The sequence below is a fragment of the Numida meleagris genome, chromosome 2 (assembly GCF_002078875.1).
Source record: "Numida meleagris isolate 19003 breed g44 Domestic line chromosome 2, NumMel1.0, whole genome shotgun sequence".
In the NCBI taxonomy this organism is placed as follows: domain Eukaryota; kingdom Metazoa; phylum Chordata; class Aves; order Galliformes; family Numididae; genus Numida; species Numida meleagris.
In genome coordinates this window covers 3555582-3580069 of record NC_034410.1, presented here as the reverse complement: position 1 = coordinate 3580069, position 24488 = coordinate 3555582, and the positions used below count along the sequence as shown (strand labels likewise).

General features: G+C 44.5%; 1 protein-coding gene across 1 annotated transcript; it reads left to right on the top strand.

The window, feature by feature from the left end:
* GARS (glycyl-tRNA synthetase) lies at positions 1-24059 on the top strand. Its single transcript, XM_021387608.1, has 17 exons — positions 1-341; positions 3136-3237; positions 5545-5647; positions 6657-6798; positions 7502-7590; positions 9019-9095; positions 10620-10765; positions 11677-11826; positions 13352-13514; positions 14433-14597; positions 16059-16166; positions 16534-16679; positions 17660-17745; positions 20024-20133; positions 21309-21402; positions 22238-22428; positions 23711-24059. Exons 1-17 carry the CDS (start codon positions 150-152, stop codon positions 23834-23836), a joined length of 2190 nt encoding a protein of 729 aa, XP_021243283.1. The 5' UTR covers positions 1-149; the 3' UTR covers positions 23837-24059.

Genomic DNA, 24488 nt, shown 5'->3' with positions numbered 1-24488 from the left:
TCTGCCGCGGCGGCGGCGGTGGTGGTGGTGGTGCTGGTGACGGCGGCCGTCTCCCGTGCGGAAAGTGCGTTGTCGGGGCGGGGGCCGGCTTTACGCCGCGCGGGATTTCATCATGCGGGGGGGGGCAGGGCGGCTCGCCGCGCCTCTCCATGCCGCTACTGCCGCCCCGTAGCGCTCTGCCCGCCCTGCTGCGCGTCCTCAGCCACCTCGCCGGCCCGCTCCGCCGCCCGCCCGCTCCGGCTTCGGCTCCGGCTTCCGCTCCGCTCCCGGCCGCGACCCTCATGGACGGCCCGCAAGCCGAGGCGCTGCTCGCGCCGCTGCGGCAGGCGGTGCGGCATCAGGTAACCGAGCGCCGAGGGGAGAGCCCCGCTGCCACGGAACGTGGCTGAGGGAGAGAGCTCCTGAGGAGAGCGAGCCCTGAGGGGGGTTGGGGGGAGCCCCGCCTGGCCGAGCGGTGCGTGACAGCCTTGCGCTGTGTGCGGGGCTGCCACCTGTCCCCTCGCGGCCGGAGGAGCCGTGGGGGCGGTTCTCTGCGGGCAGAGGACACCCACGGCGAAGGGTCGCGCCCGGGACCCCCGGCGTTGTCTCCCGCCGCGGCCCCGAGCCTGGGTTTCCCCTCCCCGCAGCGGCAGAACCGGCTCGGTGCGTGTGTCCCTGTGCCCGCGCTGTCCTCCCCTTTCCCCGCAGGGTTTGCTGGGGCTGTGTGCCGTGCCCCAGCGCTCTGCCGAGGTTTCCTTCTCCATTAGGGTCGCGTGATGACTTTGCTTCAGAGCTGAGGTTGTGTTGGGTGTTGGAGGTCAATTATATTCTTTATAATTGTACGCTCACCCGATACGTTAAGAAATATTGATTTATTTGCGCGCCGGTCATTTGAGCATTCTGATATCTCTTTCATACGCGTGTTATTATCCATCTTTAGCTCCATCCTTACCTGAGAAGGGTTTGCTTGCCTCTTTATTTTCATAACTGAACCTCGCTGTGTGTGTGAGTGGCCGTGGAGCCTGCACACATGGAATTTCCCCTTCCTCCCTGCTCTAGCAGTAATACTGATGCGTGTGGGTTCTCCACCAGCATCCATGAAGTGGCCGAATCCATCGTCTTCTTGCTCAGCTGGGCACGTCCCATGTGCGGGTAGATTTCTGCGCGTGTTTTCCCCATTAAATGGATTTATGGCCTTCTAATTATCCCAGCGCTTCAGTGAGTTCTTGTTATGAATCACTATGCGGCATAACGCCTTGCTGGGGAACTCCTTGTCAATAAAGCAGTGACCTCTGGAGCCAGCCAATGTGTGGACGCTGCCGTTGGCCTGTTTAGCATCAGTGCCCCCCTTTTGTCTGCCTGTGGGATTGGAGCAGAGCACCCTGGGGTGCCAAGGAGAGATGTAGGGGTAAACGTGTCTAGCTGGGGTCAGGAATATTGTAGCTTATGGCTTCTAGCCGTAATTCACTGAGATGTTTGCACACGGGAAAATAAGGATTGGGGTAGCTGACACACTCTGGTGCAGCAGACCCTGTCTGTCAGCCCTTGGAGGAGCAGCTTAATTAAGCCTCGGGGACTCGTAACCTATGGAGAGGGAAGTGAGCAGCGTATCTTCCTGCAGCAGCGCCTGATGCAATAAGCTGCCGTGATCCAGGGGTGGATCCCTCTCTGCTCTATTGGTCTGTGGGACAAAGCTGCAGCAAAATTTGCCACATCAAGTGCTGCTGTGCACTCCTCCTCTGGGCTGGGCTCAGGCTCGTAGCTTTAATTAGATTGAGTCCTGTCAGCAAACATAATTGCTTGCTTCGGTTGTGCTGTTTTTTTTTTGTTTTTTTTTTTTCCTTTCTCCTCGCTTATGTCTGAATACTCTTTTACTTAGAGATCAGGACAAAGAGTTGCTCTATGCTGCTTCTAGATGCTCCGCAATGAACGGGGTGATAGCTCTGTTGAGTCAGCAGTAGCTGCTTTGCTGCTGCCTTGATGTTTTTACCGCTGCCGATCCCTTAGTTTGACAAAGGCAATTTGAACTTATTACTTTAAAGGGGAAAAAAAAAAAAAAAAAAAGATCAGATCCCTCCCTCTGCCACGTTACCCAGGAATGGCAGTTAGAGTCCTCAGCCCCTGAGTGCAACTTTCACATTTTGGTAGAGCTAGTTAACAGGAAGGAAACACCAGCTTTGTTTTGTTCTTTTAGCTGATAGGGCTAAGGGAGCCTGGCAGTGTTCTTATTTATCTGTCATATATTTGTTTACTTTAATGCATTCTTTGGAGTCTTCCTCTTTTTATTAATAACATCAGTCTTTAATCTTCCTGGTCTTTGAAGAACTTGAATCTAGCTTTCTTAAATCTGATTTCTGAATGACCGCTGTGCGTTCTCTTCTCTTTGGGCAGTCGGTGCCTGTGGTATTAATTAATGAAAAAAGCAGGTATTGTGGAAGTGTAATTTTTTGACCTTTTCTGTAATGGAGATGTGTAAGGTATGAGGAAAGTGCTCAACCTGGAGCATCCCGTTCTTAGAACAGGCCCCTTCAGAAGGTGCTGATATCTCTGTGCTTTTTCCTCCTGGTGCTTTTCCTTTGTCCTCAGTAATTCAACACAGACTGTGGTTTTGACTGAAGAAGGGTGTATGGGAAGGAAGACTGTTCATTAACTCTGTATTCTATGAGACGTTCTTCTAAAAAGTGGTGTATTTATTGGCCAGGTTTGGCAGAGGAAAAGTCCAAAGCGCTCATGAACTCTGAAGACAAGCAAAGGGGATAGAAAGTAGAGAAGCCTTGTTAATGAGAGAGAGAGCACAGAGCCTGTACTAACCACCTGGGGATCTACTTAGTACATCCTCAATGACAGAAATTGGGATTTGTGGAACTATGTGTACAGTGGTGCGTGGGGGAGTACATTTGCATGCTAAGATTTAACAGTAGGTCTGGGATTTAACAAGGCTGTGGGGATGGGGAGGCAGCGTTAATTTTGCTAACCGTGTCCAGTTTTGTGAACTCTCCAGTGCATTTCTCACTTGGACCAATGGAAGCAAACCTCTTGAGACTGAAGAGTGAGGAGGCAGCGCAGACCTTCCCTTTTGGGTTTCCAGGAGAGCTGAAAGGAATTCTTGTCAATGGTGTTTGAAGAAACATGATCTTCTCTTTTGTCACCTTCTAGGGAGAACTGGTAAGGAAGCTGAAGGAGGAGAAAGCTCCCCAGGTGGATATAGACAGAGCTGTAGCAGAGCTCAAAGCTCGGAAGAGGGTCTTAGAAGCAAAGGTGAGTCTGGAAGTTAAATTTGTGTTGTGCAGTTTTGTCAGAAAAGCCCTGAAATCTCTACTCAATACATTTTTACAACACTGATTCTGATAGAACAATCATAGCACACTAGAGCGTTCACTTCTGAAATAGTTTACATGGATGATCTTTTCTGACCAGTGGCAATTTCATTCATTGTCTGTGAGCATTAAATCTCAGCGTGTGAGTGAATAAATGTGAGTTGAAGTCATTAATAGTCAAAGTTGAAGTACGTGTCACCAGTCCTCATTTACTATTTAAATCTTTTCTGTGCACAATGAGAGGAAACACCGCTCACTGAGTTTCATTTTCACATTCTTTGTGTGGCATTTGAATTCCCAAACTGATGTTAAACATTCTTGTTTAGAAGTCATATCCTTTGCTACAGTTTAAACAAAAGCTTTGGAGATGTCACATAACCAATGGTTTTCTTCAGCCTTCAAGATGGGGTGCCATGACATTGTGCCCACTTCTTAATTGTGCTTCTGCCCTGGAAAGTCTCTGCAAGTGAAACAATAGAACTTCAAGTTTATTTTGTCTGTAGATCAGTAAACATGCAGAAGCACATTTCCTTATCCTGCAGGCTTCTCTCCCCATCTCTCCACTCCCAGACTGAAAAAGCAACAGCTGTCAGGTCTGCAGATTCACCTAGGCAACTGCTAGTTTCTGGTTAATTTGTATTTCATTGGAAAAATAATTGTGCTTCGGTAACACTCTGAAATGAATGAATACCTGAATAAATACTCAACTGCTTGGCACTGTGAGAACTCCAGTATCTGAACTGAAACCTCTTGACCCCAGATGGGGTGAGCAGTCAGCTGCTGTCTGTCTGATCTGGCAGTGTGGCTGGCTTTTGGCATACATTTCACCCAAGCAAGGTGATGTCATTTTTACTTCACGTTCAGCACAGAGCTGTGGTTTGCAACCATTGCATGAAGCCTGTATGCATGGTTAGGCCTTTGTGCAGTGAACAGTTGGTGAAGGTTTTCCCAGTTCTGTTTCTCAGCTGTCAGGAACTTGACGTAGGGAATGGTGAATTAGGATGGGAATCTTGGTGGCCCTTTGAGCCACACCTTTTGGTGGAGGAGTGCCTGCAGGATGCCACGTAGAGGTGTGCTTGCCAGTTACACAACTTGTGTGGGCTGTATCCCTGTCAGTGCAAGAATGACCTTGCAAATGCTGTGTCTGCCCTTGGGAGTGCAGCACTCAAATATACATGTTTTCTTCTGACAGTGTTTCCAGCAATGCATCACAGTTGCTTACTACTTTTGCAGAAGGCAGCACTGTGAATGCTTTAGCAGCTGCTGGTACAGCTTACAAGCTCTGTGATTCCCACTTAAAGACAGCAGAATCTGAAGGATGGAAAAGAGCAGAGCGGTTGTTATAGATTGTTTAGCTTTGTGTCCTCAAACCAGATCTTTTCTAAAGTCTGTAGATGATTCTGCTCCTGGATGGGGTCTTTCACCCCTTGTCATCCAGATCAGGTAAATAGTTGCTGAGCTATTGATTCATAAACAGTTGTTTCTCACTGCATTATTTTTGCCAGAGACATGCCAACAATAAAATAATGTTGGTTTTTTTGTTGTTGTTTTTGCTTTAAAAGCCCTCCTGTGTTAAGCCAGTAGGTGTTTATGTGTCATTCTTCTGCCTAATGTAGGATTTCAGGTAAAATAGTGAATCTGCTGTAAAAGATTTTCGTAGAATTCAATTGGGGCACTTAGGCACTCAGTGACAATTCTGAGCATTCATGTTTGGAGAAGTGTGTTTTGCAAACAGTATCTATTTGTGCAAGTAGATCAGTATGCACCTTCAGCAGAACACAAGAATAATGCTGTTTCATAATCTTTGTAGTCAAAATTATTTCTTTTTTTAGTAAAAGCTTCATCTATGCCAGGAGTTGGATGTTTGCAGTCTGAGGTAGTCATTTGAGGCTGTCTTTATAGTCAGGAGAGAGAAATAGGCCAGAGGAATTGCTCTGAAAATTACCATTTTCTCCACTCGTTGTAAAGAAAGCTGAATGTGGTGAGCTCAGGCTTTTAGCTGCCTGAAAGTTAGGGTGGATGAGTCCACCTCATGTATCTAAAATGCTGTTTTCAGATGGTCACGTTGGTCATTGAGTGCTTGAATCCCAGCATGACCATCCCACTTGGGAAAATGAGCGTGTAGGAAGGATACCTGTGCTTCAGTCTGGTCCTTACAGACTTTGGATTCATCATGGTAAATGGAGGGGATTTGTCCTTCTGCCAGAAATGGGAGATGTTAACTGTTTTCTGTTTGCTTGAATTGCAGGAGCTGGCCTTACAGCCCAAAGATGACATCGTGGACAGAGTTAAAATGGAAGACACGCTGAAAAGGAGGTTTTTCTATGATCAAGCCTTTTCTATTTACGGAGGTACAGATCCAAAGAAATTTAAATTGTGGTTCCTTCAGGCTAATGTTCTGGTCTCTGCAGCTGTGTGTAATGCTGCACTCTTGGGATGTTATCTTAATGCAGCCTTACATTTTTTTTCTGTGTTCCAAGTTGATTCTAAACTTTCTCCTGCTCGAGTCTGTTAGCTTTTCCAGAAGTTTCCCTCTCCCTAAATGGAGATAAGTGGACTTGAGGCTGGAAGTTTTAAGCATTACACAGTGGAAGGCAGTTGCCTTGCAGAGGGGTAGGGTGTTTTGGCATTTAAGGGGGTGATCAGCTTATTTCCTCATAACCATTTATCTGATCTTTTTTTTTTTTTGGCAAGGTAATGTTCAAAACTAACTTGAACTTTAGAACATGTTACTATAATGAACTTTATTAGGCAGTTGAACGAAAGTGGCTGTTAAACCTCTTCACACAGCTGATTTGAGGCAGCTCAGGGTCAGCACAGTGTCTGTGTGGTTAATGCTCTTTCACCTAAGAAAGTAAAATAAATATTCTGTTTTTCTCTGGTTGGATGTATTTCTGTGCTTAAAATGGTGATTAACAGAGACACGTCTTATTACTGAAATAATGTATTGCCTCAGAACTTCCTTGATTTGTCTCTTTTGTATTCAGATTCCTTCTGTTGTTCAATCTGTTGATGAAGGGAGTGTGGCTCTTATGGTTGTTGATTGCACGTATCAACAACTGGTTCATCTTCTGTCATTATCTGATTCCCCAGCGTGCTCTGCAGCTGAACTGTACTGAGCAGTGTAGAGTATTATCTCCAGGTGGATTGCCATTTACTTCCATCATGGTTCTTGATGTAAAAGTGCTCTGCAATGAGCCATGTTTCTTATTCTGCTGGCACAGAACAGTTGGTGCTCAGAAAATGACCTCAGGCTTAAACCTGCTGATGGGAACACTGAGAAGGGAGGACTTGTCTCCAGATGTTGCAAGTTCATCCCATCTTGCACTGAACACATTCATCTCCTTTTCTTCTTTGCAGGGGTCAGTGGTCTGTATGACTTTGGGCCTGTTGGGTGTGCTTTGAAGAACAACATCATCCAGGCATGGAGACAGCACTTTATACAGGAGGAGCAAATTCTGGAGATTGACTGTACCATGCTCACACCAGAGCCAGTTTTGAAGTAAATATGAATCTTTCTTTCTACAGCATGTCATTACTGGTCATGGTTGCTTGTTACAGTCTTCTGTAAAATTACCCACAGAAACCTTGAGATAGGGTCACCCAATTCCACATCCTTTTGCAATGCAAAATAATTACGTATCAGTGCACAGATCAGGGTGAGAAGCTGTTGTTCCATAAATGAGGGAGAGCATTGGGAACGAACTGTGTAAGAATCTGTCTTAATGTCTCCTAGCTGTCCCATTAGGTATGAAATTGCCATTATCCCTTCTAACAGGTCAAGAAGACAAGAAAAAGGATTTAAATGTCCTGCCTAAAACTGGGACAACCGAGTCACAGTTTAGAGCAGTGGCCCAGTTGCTTGGCCATCCTTCCCTTCTTGGTGCAGGAGTGGCAACATGCAATGTGTTAACTGAGCTCTGAATGCAAATGGTGCTTCTGTAGCCCAGGAATTGGAAACCCTCTTTTTATCCATTCCTGGGTGTAGGGATGATCCACAAGAGTGAGGATCTAGACCATTTCAGCTCCATGCCTTTCTGCTAAGATTGCCAACAGGTTTGCTAAATATGCCAAGTGCTTCTGGAATGAGTCTGAGCTGAGTCAAAAGCATTTTGCTTTCTGTGGGTCACAGCACAAGGGACACACCATACCCAGGGCTGTCCAGTAGCAGCTTACATGTTCCTTTTCTGTATCATCTCTTCTAGGACTTCTGGCCATGTAGACAAGTTTGCTGACTTTATGGTGAAAGATGTGAAAAATGGGGAATGTTTTCGTGCTGATCACCTCTTAAAAGGTTTGTTTTTCTTACAAGGCCAGCGGGTTTGGGGATGTCTTGCAGTGGTACAGACATGGGAAAAGAATATCTTTCTCAAGGAAAGCCAGTTGGTGTATCTGGTCTTTCACAATTGTGTTCACAGATCATTAATCATTACTTGCTTATCCTTACCAAAGTTCTCAGTCTCACCTAAATGTGTTAGCCTTTTAAAGGAGATATAAGATTTCCACCAAAAACATAGTTGGGCCCCTTTTACAAAACCCTGTGTCTTTGGGACATAAAAAATCCCTGTGTAGTCTAAGCCGAGGATTCCCTATCTGACAAGGCTGCTATTCTCTGCAATGTTCTGGACTTAACTTTTCTTGGTTTCAGTTACTTTTTGTTCAGAACTGAGAAATAATTTAGGGAAGATATAAGGGGACAGTGCATGCTTTCACTATGGAAGGGTCTCTTACAAGGCAGCTGCTGACCTCTGTGTGCCCTAGTTCTCAGTTGGCTTTTGGGAATTTGAAGGAGACTTAAGGCATTTCTTAAGTTTGTAGTCCTCTCGTTTTTTATTTTTTCTGGTTATTAATTAAAACTTGCTTAGACGAGAAATGACATGAAGAAATCTTAGAAATAAGAAGCCTATTTGAAAAGCTTTTCCACGTACAGATCGATTGCAGAAGGAAGGATTCTTGTACTTTAGGTTTAAATGTGTTGTGCTGCCTTGATTTCTAAGCTTTTCCTTGCAAGTTAGCTACGTAGAACAATCTTTATCAGCAATCAAACTATTCCCATAGTAGTCAGTTTGGAAAAAATACGAAATAAAAACCAACCAAAAGTGTGTCTAGCCTCTGCTCGCTTTGCACACTGTGCAGCATCGTAGGCAAGAATGATGCTGCTCTCTTCTGTAGCCTGGCACTGGTGAGCAGCCACCTGCTGTTACTACCACTAAAAAGCCAAAATGCTTTCCTCAAATGAGAGTGGGAATTCTTGACCTCGCTGTCTACTTTTGTGTCTCAGCATGGATGCTGTGCTTTTAAAGAGGAATGTAGTCTAACCCTGCTGTTCCAAGTCAGTGTATGCTTCTCAGGGCATTGGATAAAATTAGCCTTGCTGCGTTGGGATCAGGCATTACTTTCAATTTCAAGCCTTCATAGAATGAGAATAAGGAGAAAGGGAACTACAAAGTCATTGCTTGAGTTCATAGAAACAAGTATCAGAAAGAACCAAGAGAATGCCCTGTTGTTTTCTCTGCACATTGATACAGCAAACTAGTGCAGCTCTTCAGCTGTAGATCAGCACTGCCCTGATGACAGGGGTGGAATTAACCTCATGCACAGCAGCAAGTCAGCTGGTGGACGTATACTTATGCTGGAGGATCCTTCTGATTTGTCTGCCTTTAGTCTGGGGTCAGATATGGGGTTGCAATATAAACTCAGTATGGGCTTTTCTCACTCACAGCTCATCTGCAAAAGCTTATGTCTGACAAGAAGTGCACAGCAGAGAAAAAGGCAGAAATGGAAAATGTTCTGACACAGGTAGGTGCCTGCATGGGGAGGTGAATGCTTCAGGGATGTGTATGCTGTAAGGAAAGTGCAATGCACAGCAGTAGTATCTGTTGTGTTTCTCTAAGGATGCTTAGAGCTCTACACTTCAGATGCACGTAGGTCTGTATGTGTTCCTAAATACTGGAAACTTACTGGCTAGTGACATCTCCTTTCTGCTTCTTTGGAGAGTTAACAGCTGTTGTATCTTTTGAATGCTGTATTGGTAGGGCTGAAGGTCCCTGCTCTGCTGCATTCCACGTGCTGTAGAAGACCTGTTTCTTCTGAGCTCCCTTTGCCTTTGTCAAAACCTCGCTGCAGGATTATGATGCAAAGGAGCAGAGACAGATGAGTTTTGGCAGGGTGCTGAATCACTTAGCACTCAATTGGTATATTTTGAAGTTGCTTTGACTTTGAAGCACTTCAGATTTCTTCCTCTGCTCCCACAGCCCTGCCAAGATTTTCCTATCTTTTTTTTTTCCCTTGTGAGAAGAGTTGTTGCTCCAGTCTGACATTTCCTGAGCAGCTGTACAGGCATTTGCCTTTAGTTTTTTTTCTTTTTTTTTTTTTGCTTGTTCTCATGACTTCTGGGGTAAATGCTTTGAGAGTAGATGTTTCCTTCAAGAAGGAGCAACTCTTTTTCTTGTGCATTGCATCACTGAGCAGCAGTCATTAGCTTTTTCACACAGCAGCTTTGAACCTTTACCATCTGTTGGGGGAATCCCTCTGTCAATAAACTCTTTTTTATCTCCTGTTTTGAGGCTTTTCTGAGAAGTGACGGATCCTGACAAAGCTAGACACAGATCAGTTAGTTATAAATTTGAGTATAAAATCATTGTTGTGCTGTACAGTGTATGTCCTTTATGGTTCTTGGACTTAAAAACCTACATTTAAATGTGCGTATGCAAAATGCTAGTACTTAAATGCTCAGAAATGATGACAGAAATTGCTGCTCTTGTGCAGTTAGGTTGCTCTTACCAAGAAGCCCCATGCTGCAGATTCTCTCTGTTTGAAGAAACTGAGTATCAAATGTGTGACTTGAATGTAGCGTTTCATACAGCAGGAGGAAGAGAAGTAGGGAAGTAAATTCAGAGAAAGCACTGCAGAAATTTTAGCTTTCGCCTCTCTTGCTGCTGTATTTTTTTCCTTCCCAACACACTGTTCCCAACGTTCTAGCTTCATCTGAATAGTTTCAGCTACTGGTGGGTGGTGATGCAATCCCAGTGACTTTTCTTCTGGTTTACACCCACTCATATGCTTAATACTTCCATTTCTGAGTAGCTGAGTTGTGGACTGACATTACTAAAATGGCTTTGCAGATGTCCAGGGTATGCTTCTTTTATTGGTTCCGACTTCAGCTTACCTGAAGGCTTAAAAGGACTATTCTGGGCATGTGTTTCAGAGCTGTGGATCGTGCTCAGTAGCAGCTAAAGAGGTTATAATTTATCTATTACATATATATAATTATCTATTATCTTGTTTACTAATTAAAATAATTCTCTTATGTTTTGGTATTAGTTGGACAACTATGGCCAGCAAGAGCTTGCGGATCTCTTTGTGAACTACAACGTGAAGTCACCTATCACTGGGAATGACCTTTCCCCTCCTGTTTCTTTCAATCTGATGTTCAAGACCTCCATTGGGCCTGGAGGAAACATGCCTGGGTTGGTACTAATCTCATTCTGCTCACCCTTCTTCATAGATCATCTGGAATTAACATTGAGGTCACAGCAGGACTGAAGTATGCAATTTTCTCTTGAGTAACCTTCCCCTATCTTTCAGTCTCAGCCTTCTTGGCAGGTTAGCATTCCTCTTACCCTTGGCAAGAGGAAGAAGGAGCTGTTGCAAAGTCACAGAAATACCAGAAGCAGCCAGGCTATGTGGATCCTGGCTATGCCCTTGCTGGTTGGCATTGTCATTTCCAAGAAGCCAGTTAACGTTAGGTCCCCATTTGTTGGTGATCTCTTGGTTATAGAGAAGCTTTTTCAGTGTGTACTTTTGTCAGGATAAAGTTACTTAATGGAACGATCTGTTGGTGACAACATATACGAGGTGTTTGTAATTAGTATGATCATACAAAGGCTTTTGTCTTCAGTTGGGATCCAACTGCAAAACTGAAACCCCTTTTGAAAAGTGGAGAACACGATACTCAAGTATGCCCTGAGATGGGATCTGAGATAGATGTCATGCTTTCCATGACTGCATGAAGTATTCTGTGTAAGTGATGTTCCCTGTGAGAGCCTCAAATCGCTGCTGGGGTTCGAAGGGCCTTACACTGAAACCTCTAAGTTCCAGCCTGCTAAGTCCACATTTGTAAGCAATCTGGCACAGCCTAGGCCCACGTAGGGCTGGCAAGGAGGGTACACTCCCTCTGACCTCTGTGGTAGTACTGGCCAACTGGTTTCCCCACAGCCTGTTGCTTCAGTGTTTTGTGTCTGTAGTTAAGACTACAAAAAAAAAAAAAAACAACAAAACCCTTCAAGTTTTGTATTAACTGTTGGTATTTCTCTCACTACTTTCCCCACACATTTGTCACCCTGATTTCTGCACGCTCCCCTCCCCCATCTGCTTTCAGCTATCTGAGGCCAGAAACTGCACAGGGAATATTCCTCAACTTCAAACGTCTTCTCGAGTTCAACCAAGGCAAACTCCCTTTTGCTGCTGCTCAGATTGGAAACTCCTTCAGAAATGAGATCTCGCCCCGATCCGGCCTTATCAGAGTGAGGTACTGCAGATTTCCTCCTTCAGCACCAGGGTGCCTTGGAGTGGGTGGCACCTCCCTTTTGTTCCATTGTTTGTACTGTGACTGTTTCACTTCAGTGCTTTTTCCCAGAGGGTTCCTGATAAGGTGCCTAGTGAGTCTTAGGGTTCATGAGCAAAGAAAACTTTAAACTTAAGGTTTTAACAATAAGGTTCTGCCTAGGATCTGTGAAATAGCTGCTCCATTAGAAAAACCTAGATTAAACTCAGTTTTATCATGAAAATTTAGCATTCACCATAAACAAATCATATTAAAAGTAGTTGTGTTCTTTACAGGATGTACGGCTTTGTTTAATTATATTCATGCTGTTTACTTTTAGACTAAAATCTGGAATCAAAATGTGATTGACCTTGCAGCAGTATTTGCTTGTCTCGATTCTGCAGATTCTGAAGCTCGTTACTGAGGGGAAGTGAGGAGATAACCTGACTCAAGACCTGTTGGTGTCCCAGCAGCAGTCTAGCAGGGAAAGCTCAGGATTATTACTGAGAATTATTTTTGAAGCTTTCTATCTTAGGGTGAAAGCGATTAGTGCACTTCTTCAAGGGCAATCAGTGCATCTTAACTGAATTATTCTGAGCAGATGTCTGTCTAATTTGGAATGAGAACCCTCATGTACTGTCAGTGTGATTCTGCTGTACACAGAGGCAGTGTGTGTTGTAAGCTCAGTAACTGATTAATACGGTCCAGAAATGTCACTGACAGGCAGTGGCATCATTAGCACTAAGGGAATGCTTTAGAATTTTCTCAGACCTCCTATTCTCTCCTGCACATCTGGAAATGAGCAACTTTTGTCATGGAAATACATTTTTAGTCAAATATAAATGACGTGCTTGTGGCACGTTTATAGGAGGCTGTTATACTGTCATAGCAAATTACACCCCGATGCTTGTGATTTAAAGTTAATGATTACACAGAGTTTGGTTTTTTTAAGGTTCTTGGTAGCAAGCTAATTCGATGTGAAGTGATTTCAGTCAAGAAGGCTAAGAATCAATGTGTGAGTATAGATGTATTAAAGACAAGTTCCTCAAACAGAATAGGATGTGCACCATTGCTGAATTTGGTAGTATAATTATTTTCAAGGCATGATCATCTAACCTGACTCTTCTAGGCACCTCTGATATGAGTTAAGGTTGCTGAACTAGAGAGTGGATTACTCTTCTTTGACCCTACACAATAGTCTGGAAAAACTGCAAACAGTTTTGGGAAGGATTTCCAAAGGTGGTATTCTTTGGTTTGAATCACAGTGATGATAAACATGGCCTAGATATTTCTAAATGACATTGCGGGAAGTTTTATTGGGAATTTGGAGATGAAAGTAAAGCCAACATCAACTGGTACATGTTCCAGTCTATCCATTGCCTTGGCTGTGGATTTATTTATATTTTTAAACCTCTCACTTCCTTGTGAGAGACAACAGCACAATCAGTTAGAAGGGTTGTGGCAGATGTACCAAATACTTAACGTAAATGGTTGTTGATGTCTCCATTAGGGAATTCACCATGGCAGAAATTGAGCACTTTGTGGATCCCAGTGAGAAAAACCATCCCAAGTTTCAGAGTGTGGCAGATCTCAACATCCTCCTGTATTCTTCCAAGGCCCAGGTCAGCGGGCAGTCTGCCCATTTGATGCGGCTGGGAGATGCTGTTCAACAGGTAACATTCCTCTTGTGAGCTTGTTGAGCCTGTTCTTGTGACTAGTGCTCTGGAGGCTGAATTGCAGACTGTGATGTTGATGCCAGTTGGGGTTTGCTCCCAGGTTTAAGACTCGGTTCTCTCAGGTGTATCAGTGTGACTGAGATCGGATCACGGCCCTTTGTTATCATAGAGTCATTGTATGGCTTGGGTTGCAAAGGACCTTAGAGACCATTCAGTTCCAACCCCCTGCCGTGGGCAGGGACACCATCCACTGGATCAGATTGCTCAAATTGGCCTAGAACACCTCCAGGGATGGTTTAACAGTGATAAAAGGCTGCAGGTAGTGCTAGGATAGTGGTATCTATCACTTAGCTCTTTGGAGTGGAGCAGTAAGGAGTACTAATATTTGCCAAAAGATCAACAGTGACTGGGAATCTAATACTCAGTTGCTGACCCCCATCAGTATGTGGCTTGCATGTTGGGGCTTCACTATGTCATTCTCCATGCATGCAAACAATCAGTGAGTGGGCTTATACAACAAAAGCCCCAAACCACAAAAAAGCCTCTTGTACTAAGACTGTAAACCGTAGAGAAGAGCTGCTGTGGGGTCCTGAGCTATAACTGGAATTCACCTGCAGTGTTGTAATACCAGAGAGTGCAGTGAGGTCTCTTCAAGTAGGTGATCTTCATGGAGCAATGAGTCCTAGAGTGATAACAACTTAATGTTTTCTTCAGATGGAGCTTCTGGCAGTGGCACTAGTTGAATTTGAAAAGTTGTAATCATGAGTTTCAGAGAGTAAGTAGTACTTTGTCACGGGCAGCTACAAAAACTTCCGTCTGTAACATTCTTACAGAGTTAGGATAAATCATAGCTTTACTTCCTGGGAGTTAATATCTGTGTGATTTTTTTTTTCTTCCTGCTTTTGATTCTTTCAGGGCGTGATCAACAATTCCGTTCTTGGTTACTTCATTGGTAGAATCTACCTCTTCCTTACCAAGGTCGGTGTATCCCCTGACAAGCTGCGCTTCCGACAGCATATGGAGAATGAGATGGCTCATTATGCCTGTGACTGCTGGGATGCAGAGTCCAAAACATCGTATGTAAGTGGAAAATTGAAACAGCAAATAGTACTCCCTGTTAGTTCAGTTGCTAGTTTTGGAAGGGGCTCCGCTGCACTTCTTATTTTTTTTAAAACTAGGGCAGGTGAGTCTGATGTTTCTGACCAGCCCCCTGTTATGTACACAATTACCACAGTATAAATAATCTGAATCACAAAGGACTTCAGGGGATAAGTCAGCTCCTCTCAGTGGGCTTGCACAATGCCTCTGAGCTGTTCGTGCTCGTTTGTAGGTCCATCCTTCAGATTCCTTTGCTAGAGTCTGAAGTCACCTATGGATTTTGTGCTGATTGAATTTCATCTGGAATGAAGTCAAACCAAGTCCTGGTGCTTTCCAAGAAAATGTAACCCCCTATAAAAGTGGTGGGTAAGGATTTGTTTCCAAGGAGGCATTATTCCAGGGCAGATTCCTTCCTGCTAGGAATCTTCCCTTCTCACTTCCAAGGTGTGCGAAATTAGTTTGTTCCTGCCAGCTCAGGCAGCTGGTGCTGAGTGAAAGATTTCCAGAGAGCACTCATCTTCCAGCTGAGTCACCAGGAGTTCTTCAGTTCCAGCCTCTTTGAGTGCATTGTTTTGCTTTTATCTTGTTGACTGGATTTTGAAGAATGACACGTTTTTGTTGTTGTTTTAGGTGAACCAGCAGTGAGTAGTTAGGGAGCAGACTTAAATCCATTTTAAATTCTTTTGGAGAGCTTTCAGCTCTTTCAGTAAGTGTAAGCCAAAGTGTATCACTTGAAATGGTAGTTTTAGAAGAAATGCCTCAGAAAACATAGTAATTAGTATCCATTATGAACAGTGAAGTCTCTCTTCAAGAGCACGTAATCTATTTTTCTGACTTAGGAAGAAAAGAATTTATCTAAATGGTTTATTCTTCATATATGGTGAAGTGTATTTTTTTTTTTTTTAACAGCTAGCATTTCCAGAGAGTTTAGAATATGTGTAGATTTCTGGAAGTACCTAGAGAACTCTGTGTGCTTTAATTCTACCAAAGAACCGAAAGGTTGAAAGGATTCTGCTGAGGTCTGTGGGGTCAATCTGTGATGCTGCAGTGACCATTATGTGAGGACCCCATGCACAGCCTCTGTCAGAACAGCCAAACTGGGGCCATGTCTTCGTGTGCCTGTAGTGTCTGAGTGGGGATTGTATATTCTGGCCCCAGCCCCAAGCTATTAGCACAGTGCTGTGCTCTGCCAAGTCATGTGGAAAACCTGGCCTTGAGCACAGACACTGGTTAGATAGCTGATCATCTCCTCTGGAAACAAACGGGATCATTCAAACGAAGGAGCAGCTAGTGAGCGATGGCTGCTTGTTGTAATAGAGCTAACTATGTAGAAAAAAAACAGTCCTGGAGGAAGGGAGGGCTTAGGGGAAAACAAACATGAATTTGACGGCTGAGCGGACAAAAAAAGTGTGTTAGTAAAAGCTTCCACTTTTGTTTTTTCAGGGTTGGATTGAGATTGTAGGCTGTGCTGATCGTTCCTGCTATGACCTTTCCTGCCATGCCCGTGCCACCAAAGTTCCTCTTATAGCTGAGAAGCTTCTGAAAGAACCTATATCCTTTCAGAGTAAACCAGATTCTCTTGTAAAGCGATTTGACAGCGGGATGTCCTAGAGAACTGTGCAACTCTTTCTGAAGTTATATCTGTCAATTTATCAGGGAAGAGAATTGACAGTTCCCAGTCAGCTTAGCTTTGGGAAATAACCTGCAAAGAATTGAGAGTGTGGGTGATGTCACTGCGGGCAAAGGGGATTTACTATCCTGCTTGGCTTTTTTCTTGCTTAATGCTGGGCTCTGCTTTGATTGTGAAACGGGGCTTAATTATGAATATGAAGTGTTCGTGTCATGTCATTCCATGGTTCTGCTGCTAGCCGTGCTTCTACAAGAGCTTGTGATCTGAGACTCCTTAACTACATCATACAAAACAGTCAACATTGTTCAGTTTGAGGCAAACAAGGGAGCCATTGGCAAAGCTTATAAGAAGGATGCCAAGGTGGTAATGGAGTACCTCTCCATGTGTGATGAGTGTTATGTCACTGAGATGGAGCAGCTGCTGAATGACAAAGGGTGAGCTGGCTGTGTGTGTGTATCCTACCCTTCTCTAACACTTCTGATGTGGGTTCCCAAAGTGCTGCTTGATGAATTGCAAGCCTCTTGAAGCCAGCTTTCTCATGAGAATAGGCTGCTGGGTTGCTTGAAATGTTTTTAGTGCTGTTCCTTCCACTAAGTCACTGCGAGTCATCCGTCAACATGTAACTGATGTTTGCACTCAACTGTGTATTCCTGGTATTCAAATATCTGTTTATCTGCATGGGAATAAGCTTCTGGCTTCAGTAGAACTAACCCATAAAAGAGGCACAGCTCAGTGAAATGGGACATGTTCACCATGTTCCCTACTTTAATTTAGAATTGAGCAGGGCTGGCAGATAGTTTTAAAATTAAATAGTTCTGAAAGTAGTGGAGCTGAAGATTTAGTAAAAGGAAAAACAGAGCTGGTGTGAGCGTTCCCCAGTGTTTAGTGATACACTTTAGCACTTGCTATGGTCTGTTAGGCATTGAGGCACCCATTTGTAATATCTTTCCTCAACCTGTCTACCTGCATTCCTCACACATGCAGGACTTGAAAATGTAAGAGATCTCAACAGTTGTCAGATGGACTGAAGTAGGCCAGCAGCTGCGTATGTCAAGGGAAAGCTAATGGTAAAATAAGAAAGAAGGCATAACTGGCATAACTTTTTTATAAGTATGCATTCAACAAGATGTGCAGGCTGCAGCAGGTGCCTTTTTTTTCCCTTTGGTGTTTATTCTTCATTCTGAGACTCTTCCATTTCCTAATTGAGTTTGCTTTAGGCTCTTAACCACAACTATGTTCGCTGTGATGATAAGAATGTGATGATAAGAATGGATATGCCACATGTTTCTTTGATCTCTGGGATTTACTCTGGCTTCTGTGGTCTTCCTCTCAAAGTAAACCAAGTAATGCCATTAAGGAAATCTAACCTGTTTATTTCTTGCTGTAGCTTTTAAATGACTTTTTTCCTTTGCAGGGAATTCACTGTTGAAACCGAAGGGAAAACTTTTACGTTAACAAAGGACATGGTTACTGTGAAGAGATTTCAGAAAACATTGCATGGTAAATATTTATCTTGTAGCTTGATTGTCAGATGGAAGTGGCAGATCAGGATACGCTTTGAATGTGGACTTGACCAGTTGCAGGGTCGTGGTAGTGTTGTTCCAAGGCACAGGAAAAACGTCAGGATGTTATTTCCTTGAAATGTGTCAGTTGAAAGGAGTTGGAAAACTTTCACATAGCACTGGGATTTCGGTACCCACAGGCCTCTTGCCTGGTCCTCCTCATGAACCTGTTTCATAGACTTCAGGCTGGGTATTATATTCCTGCTGCTTTATTTGCATATTTTAGGGTTTGTACGGGGGTGTTAGAACCGGCTGCTGGAGTGATGGAGGAGCTGGGGAGGGTGCTCCAACTTCGGGAGCCTTGAACTCCCAAGTCTGTTTCAGTGTAACAGATGGGTTTTGGCAGTCAGGTGGTGGGGCTGTGGGCAGAGTTCTCTGCTTACAGCTGCAGTTTTCACTCCGTTGCCTGCAGCCAAGTCTTCTGGCACCTGCCAGCTCACCAGGCTGACCGGGCTCTGTCAGTGGATGGGTCCGGTCATATCCTCTGGCAGTTGAAAATCCTATCTGTCTTGATCAGAGACTGCATATCCACAGAGCTTTGAGATGGGAAATGGGGGCTAGTAGGTGAATTAACAAAATATATGTGGATTTAGTTCCTCAAAGAAGTCTTTCCAGCCAGCTCTGTAAACACCTCACCTAAGGTCATTTGGGAAGTCTTTGACAGAGCTGGAGGCTGGGGTAGATGTGTCCCCAGTTTGTACTGTAACTAGTGGATCATCTTGACTTTGGTTGGGAGCATGGTGTGTGCTCCTAGGAAAGAGCAGAGCAACTCAAAGCATCTACAGATTGTATTTGTTCTATTGGAAGTGTCCAGGTGTCTTCAGTCTGCTAATTCTGATGCTGTGCCAAGCCTTGCCTCATTGTAACTTCAAGAAAGAGTTACGTTAGTTATCCTAATATTGCTGAGGGTCAGCGAACAGAACTGCAGTGACAAGTTTTACTTTAAATTGCAACCTTTTGGCAGTTTGTCTGCAGCAGGAGGCAAAGCTTTTGAGTTTCCTCTCTTATCTATTTGTAGCCATTTGCATTCGGAAGTCTATGACTCTTAACTCGCAGGTGTAAAGTGAAGTGGAGCAGACATTGCAATAGAAGCGGCAAACGTGGGGTAGCCCTGTTGCTCTGACAGGGCTGTTTTGCTACTTTGTTTTCCATTTGTCAGCAGTCTCATTTGTTTTTTTCTGACCAATGTTTGAAAACTGGCCAGTCAGTGCACAAATAAAACAGGACCATCCTTTTGGAAGGTGAAGTCCCACCCTGAGTTAGGTGCTTAATTGAAGATTGGCTCTCTGGATCTCTCAGTATGCAAGAGTGCTGGAAAATTGGATTTCATACTTAATTTTCAGAAGCAGCTGATACCTGTAATGCCTGTTGTTCCTCCTCCAGTTGCCATCTGAAAAACTGCACTGTCTGAGCAGCACAGCTGCCTGCTGAGCTCCTTTCTTACTCAGAGGGGATAAGGAGGAAGAAGCCTCTCTGAGTGATGTGTGGCAAGAGCTGGAGAGAATGATAAGTGTATCATAAAGTAGCGTACCTCACGTCTTCTCAGAATTTTTGCAAGCACTAAGCAGTTGATCTTCATTCTTTCTCCCCTCTCCGGTCACACTGGAGAACAGGGAGTAGGACAGCAATGAAGCAGGCAGCTGAAAAACTCAGGAATGCAGAGGAAGCCTTTACTGGAATTTCAGCTGGATCTGAAGCTCCATGCTTCTCTGCTCAGGCTGCTGGATACTGAAGTGGTGTTGGTAGGTGAAGCTGAAGTGGACCAGGGCTCGAGCATTACCCTGCCATCACCCAGCCTGTTTAGTTGTCAGCATGTTCCATGGCACAGTGTTAGTCTCTGCCAAACAGACTCTCCCAGACAGTGCCTGGGCATAGTTTGTGGCCTGGCACTGAGTGGGAACCATTCCCAGTAAACAGTTCAGAGAAGGCCTTGCTCTTGTGGAGTGGGAAAGGTTTCATCTGCGTGGATGTGCATTGTGCTGTTCGTTCTTAGGGCCAGGGAAGGGAAGCAGACTTGTTATTTACAGCCTAAATACGTTCTGTACATGGATCAAGTCCAGATCTTTTTCTTCAGGTGTGTGTGTTTAGAGCAGAAATGTTTAACCTTTTTCTTCCCATGTGCTCAGCTACATGTCATCAGAACTTCTGAGCAGAAAGCTTCAGTAAACACGTTTTTTTGGTATGAATTCTTTAACGTGCATTCTTCTGTGTTCCAGTGGAAGAAATCGTCCCAAATGTAATCGAACCCTCGTTTGGTATTGGGAGAATCATGTACACAGTATTTGAGCACACATTCCGCATTCGGGAAGGAGATGAGCAGAGAACGGTGAGCTTTCCTGTGTCTGGGCCTCAGCTTAAAAGCAGCTGCAGGCATTCACCTTTCCCTAACATCCAGGGGAAGGGCTAAAATAAGGCTGCATTAATCCACAGCAGAGATGAGGAAAACCCAAGCGGGCTGTTGAATTGCTGGTTTTGCCAGCGTACGTGTCATGTATACACGTGCACTGGGAGCATTTGGGGCTGTGTGTGTGTGAGGCCCTTACTATATTGCTGGCAAGAGGGTGGGAAATTCTTCTTTCTTGATTCACACTTGGCTGGCAGCGTCCCATCACGTAGAGAAAACACCTCTTCAGTATTTTATTTCCACTCTCCTTGCTGCTTTTCCTGGAATCATACTTCTGTGCAGCAACAGTAGACTGGCCATTTCCTCTGTCATTCCTGAAATGCAGCCTTCTGCAATTTTGGGCACCTCAGAATAACAGCATCCTTTGATATCTCTGATGCGTTCTGATGTGAGTGCAGAGACAAGATTCAGGAGCTCCAAATTAGGACATAGCTGACATTCAAGCAGAAACTGCTCATGACATCTAGGATATTGGACTGTAACTTCTCTCCCTTTTAGTATCAATTTACTTTCTGAAGAGCCTGGGCTGCTCTGTGTTATTATGTTGTGTTTGCGTTCTTCTTGTACCCTTTAAGGTCCTGCTGACTGTAATAGCCAGGAAAGACTTTTTGGTCCTTCTGGCACTTTGTTGTTTCTGAGGGTCATGAAAACCTTTGAGCTGCATGTGTTCCCTGCGCGTGCTAAGTTTCTATGGGAATTAAACAGCGAGTGAGATGGGTGTTGTGAGAACTCTTCCCATTAGATTGTACAGAAGATAAATCTGCTGGAAAGACTCCTCTACCCTTCATTTTTCTGTAATTCAGATGAGAATCACTTTCTCCAGAGAGGGCTCTAGGAGATTTCTCTTTGGGTAGGAGGTAACATTCAGCTGTCAGGAGGGAAGGGGGGAGTGGAGGACAGCTGGAGGAAATCAGTCTTTCTCTAGTGGTGTGAGGTGTTAGTGCTGGAACCCTGAATGCTAATAGCTTACAGAAGGACAGCTACTCGCAGTCACCCTGCCTGTAACCTCGGTCAGAGCTTTTTCTCACCTCTTAAGAATATGCTCTAACTGTTAAACTTATATTTATTTGTGCTTTTTCTGTTTTTTTTTTCCTTAGTTCTTTAGCTTCCCAGCTGTTGTAGCACCGTTCAAGTGCTCCGTTCTTCCTCTAAGCCAGAATCAGGAATTCATGCCTTTCGTCAAGGAATTATGTAAGTGGAAAACAGCACTGTGGGCCCAGTGGTGATGTGCCTTGGAGAGAGAGGTTTATTCCTCAATGCTGGAGGGGAAAAAATAGCATTGGGATCACGTGGCTCTCACACATGCAAAGGGAAAGCCATTGAACTCAAACAGTTGGTATTAGCTTCAGATGTCTGAGACTTTTCAGACTAGCCTCAAAAATAATCAGCTCCTTGACTTTCCTTGTGTTGGCTTACAGTGTACAAGCCCGTTATTTTTTTCTTCTTTTGTGTCAAAAAGAAATCTTTTCCACTGTTTGGGAAAACCTTTCAGAAGTAATGTTTTGTGCATTAATTTTTTAAATTGAGTTTTTCCACTTGGTTCGTGTTGACCAGCTGAATTCTGAATCAATCCCAAATCTGTTGAGCCTCCGAGCATTCTATCAAAATTTCCACTTGTACCATCTAAAAGTAAATACATGAAGGATAGGAAAATAGGCTACCTATCAGGCAGGACATTTTTTTGCTGTCTGCATCAGACTTTGCTCTGGACCTTGCCTCCCCATGCCAAGCGTGCCCCTGCACACGTGTAAGGCTGGCTCATTCCTGTGTTAAAGCAAAGCTGGGGGACTGTAATGACAGGTTGAAGTCAGTGACCTACCTGTTTGTATTGCCCTTTGGGCGAGTGTTGAGAGCTGCTGTGTGAGTAGCAGCGTACTGAGGACCTGTGACACTGCTTGAGACCAGGGACACGCAGTGCCTCACTTCAGGTAGTGCCACGAGGGTGTGGGAAGCCTCTGCCTCAAACATAATGTCTGCTGAGCACGTAACAAGTCCTGGTGATTTCCACCTTCTCTGCTTGTTGCAGCTGAAGCACTCACCAGGAATGGCATCTCTCACAAGGTGGATGATTCCTCCGGATCCATCGGCCGACGCTATGCCAGGACTGATGAGGTTGGCGTGGCCTTTGGGATCACAATTGACTTCGACACCGTAAACCGAACGCCTCACACCGCCACGCTGAGAGAGCGGGACTCGATGCGCCAGATCCGAGCTGAGGTAAAAGGGCAGGCAGTTGGGTTTTGCTGCTGACTGAGCCAAATCAGTTTCTTAAGGGGTGAGGGAAATACGGTTTCCGATCCACCACCAAGTCTGGTCTAAGTGGGAGCTGTCTCCAACTCTTTTAGCCAGCGTAGCTGTTCCGAGAAATCCCCCAGGGAAGAGATTCAAACAGAAGATGCTGGCCCTGCTTCTGAAGTCAGGAGAGGCTTTCATTTTCCTGGGATGTAGAGTTGGTGTTCTTAGAAAGCCATGCTTCAGCCTGATTACACTGCTGTTTAGCTTGTATTTTTTCTGAGAAAATGCGTTTTCTCAGCAGCCCTTACTTGGTTTTCAAGGCTCTTCTGAATCCACAAGCACCAAAAGGCAGAAGAATTGTGCCTGCTGCAGCCTGGCTGACATAGCACAGTGCAAGCACAGTTCCTCAAAGCTTGCTTCCTGCTGATTTTGCCTCTTCAGCAGCAGTCAGGCTGGTGAAATGTTGCCCTCAAGCCATGCCTGTCATAAGCACACTCTGCTAGGGTGGCTGTAAGGCAGAGACTGCAATAGCAGATCTCCTTTTAGCTGTCTCGTTGCCTATGAGCAAAACGTCTTCTGTGCCCTTCTCTACCTGGCTCCCACCAGGAATGCAGTTTGGCTCCTGTAGCAGCAGGAGGCAGTGCTGAGCTGCCAGGCTGAGCTCTTCCAGCTCTTCAGTGCAAAAGCACCTGGACTGCTTGGGGCTGCTCAGCTGGGTGTGGGTTCAGGACAGTGTAACAGGCCTAGTCTGCTCCTCAGAGCACCTCTCTGCCTCTGCATCCCCTGCATAACCATTGCTGCCACGTAGCATTGTCATCCCTGATTTTCTGCAAATTTTCTGAGTTCTGTAGCTGTTCTTCCTACTATTCCATTCCCACTACTGACAGTGTAGAGCAATGAAAAGGCAACCAACAACTCCTTTAGTTGTGGTCTTAGAGTAAATAGAGCCTGGCTAACCCTTGCCTTTTGACATCTTTTGGATGTGTGTATTGCTTTTTTTCCCTTACAAAACTGTAACATATTGCTAAGAGGGATTCATCCTGCTGTGGCCCACAACGGTGACAGTTTCATTTTCCTCGTGTGTTACCCTGAGTAACTGAGCAGTCTGCTGAGATGACACAGACTGATTTAAGTTGTCCTATTAGCTAATGGTGCTGGTGTGTTGTTTTTTTCATTTTAAATCACCCATATTCCTCAAGTATCCAGCAGAACAAACAGATTCTGATAGGTTCATGTTCCTTATGTGTTTGTGATTTGTCTACAGATCTCTGAACTTCCTGCCATAATCCGTGACTTGGCGAACGGTTATCTAACTTGGGCTGATGTGGAGGCCAAGTATCCACAATTTGAGGGACAAGAGACTGGCAAAAAGGACACAATAGAGGAATAAAGAAAAGGAACTGAAATAAAACCCCGTCACATGTCCACTTTTTACTGTTCATGTTAATATGAAATGAACTTATCATGTATTATTCAAAGCTGCATTGTTTGTGCACACAGGGACTATTTGTTTTTTGTTTTTTTTTTCCTCAATTGCTGCCCGAATTGAACTTCAAAAATAACTGCAGTTGGAGTAAAAGGTGTTATGAATAAAAACGCCATTATATATGCCTGCTTCTCTGTGTTCATGCAGCCTTGTGCTTTCTTCAGAAATGCCTTGTGGTTGGTTTATTATTTCCTCACGCTGATTGTGGCTGTGGGTGTTACAGGCTTGTTACAGCCCCTCAAGACCACACCACCCTGTCATCGGTTCTCATCACCTTGGATGCCCATGCAAGATGCTGCATGCTGTCTGGCCTCGTTCATAAAGGGATGATCAAGGTATCAGTCCTCTCACCACTTTTTAGTGCTTCTTGCATCTACCGTAAGAGATGGGGCTCAGTGATTTCTTTCTGTTGCAGGTGTTCAATGATATTCTGCAGAATTAGGAGCATTTGCCTGCAGGTGAGCAAGAGGAGTGGGAAATCCAGTTCTTGTTCTTGCTTGGCATGGATTTGCTTGGCTGAGGGAACGGGCTGTATGGTTAAAAAGAGCAGAGGCTG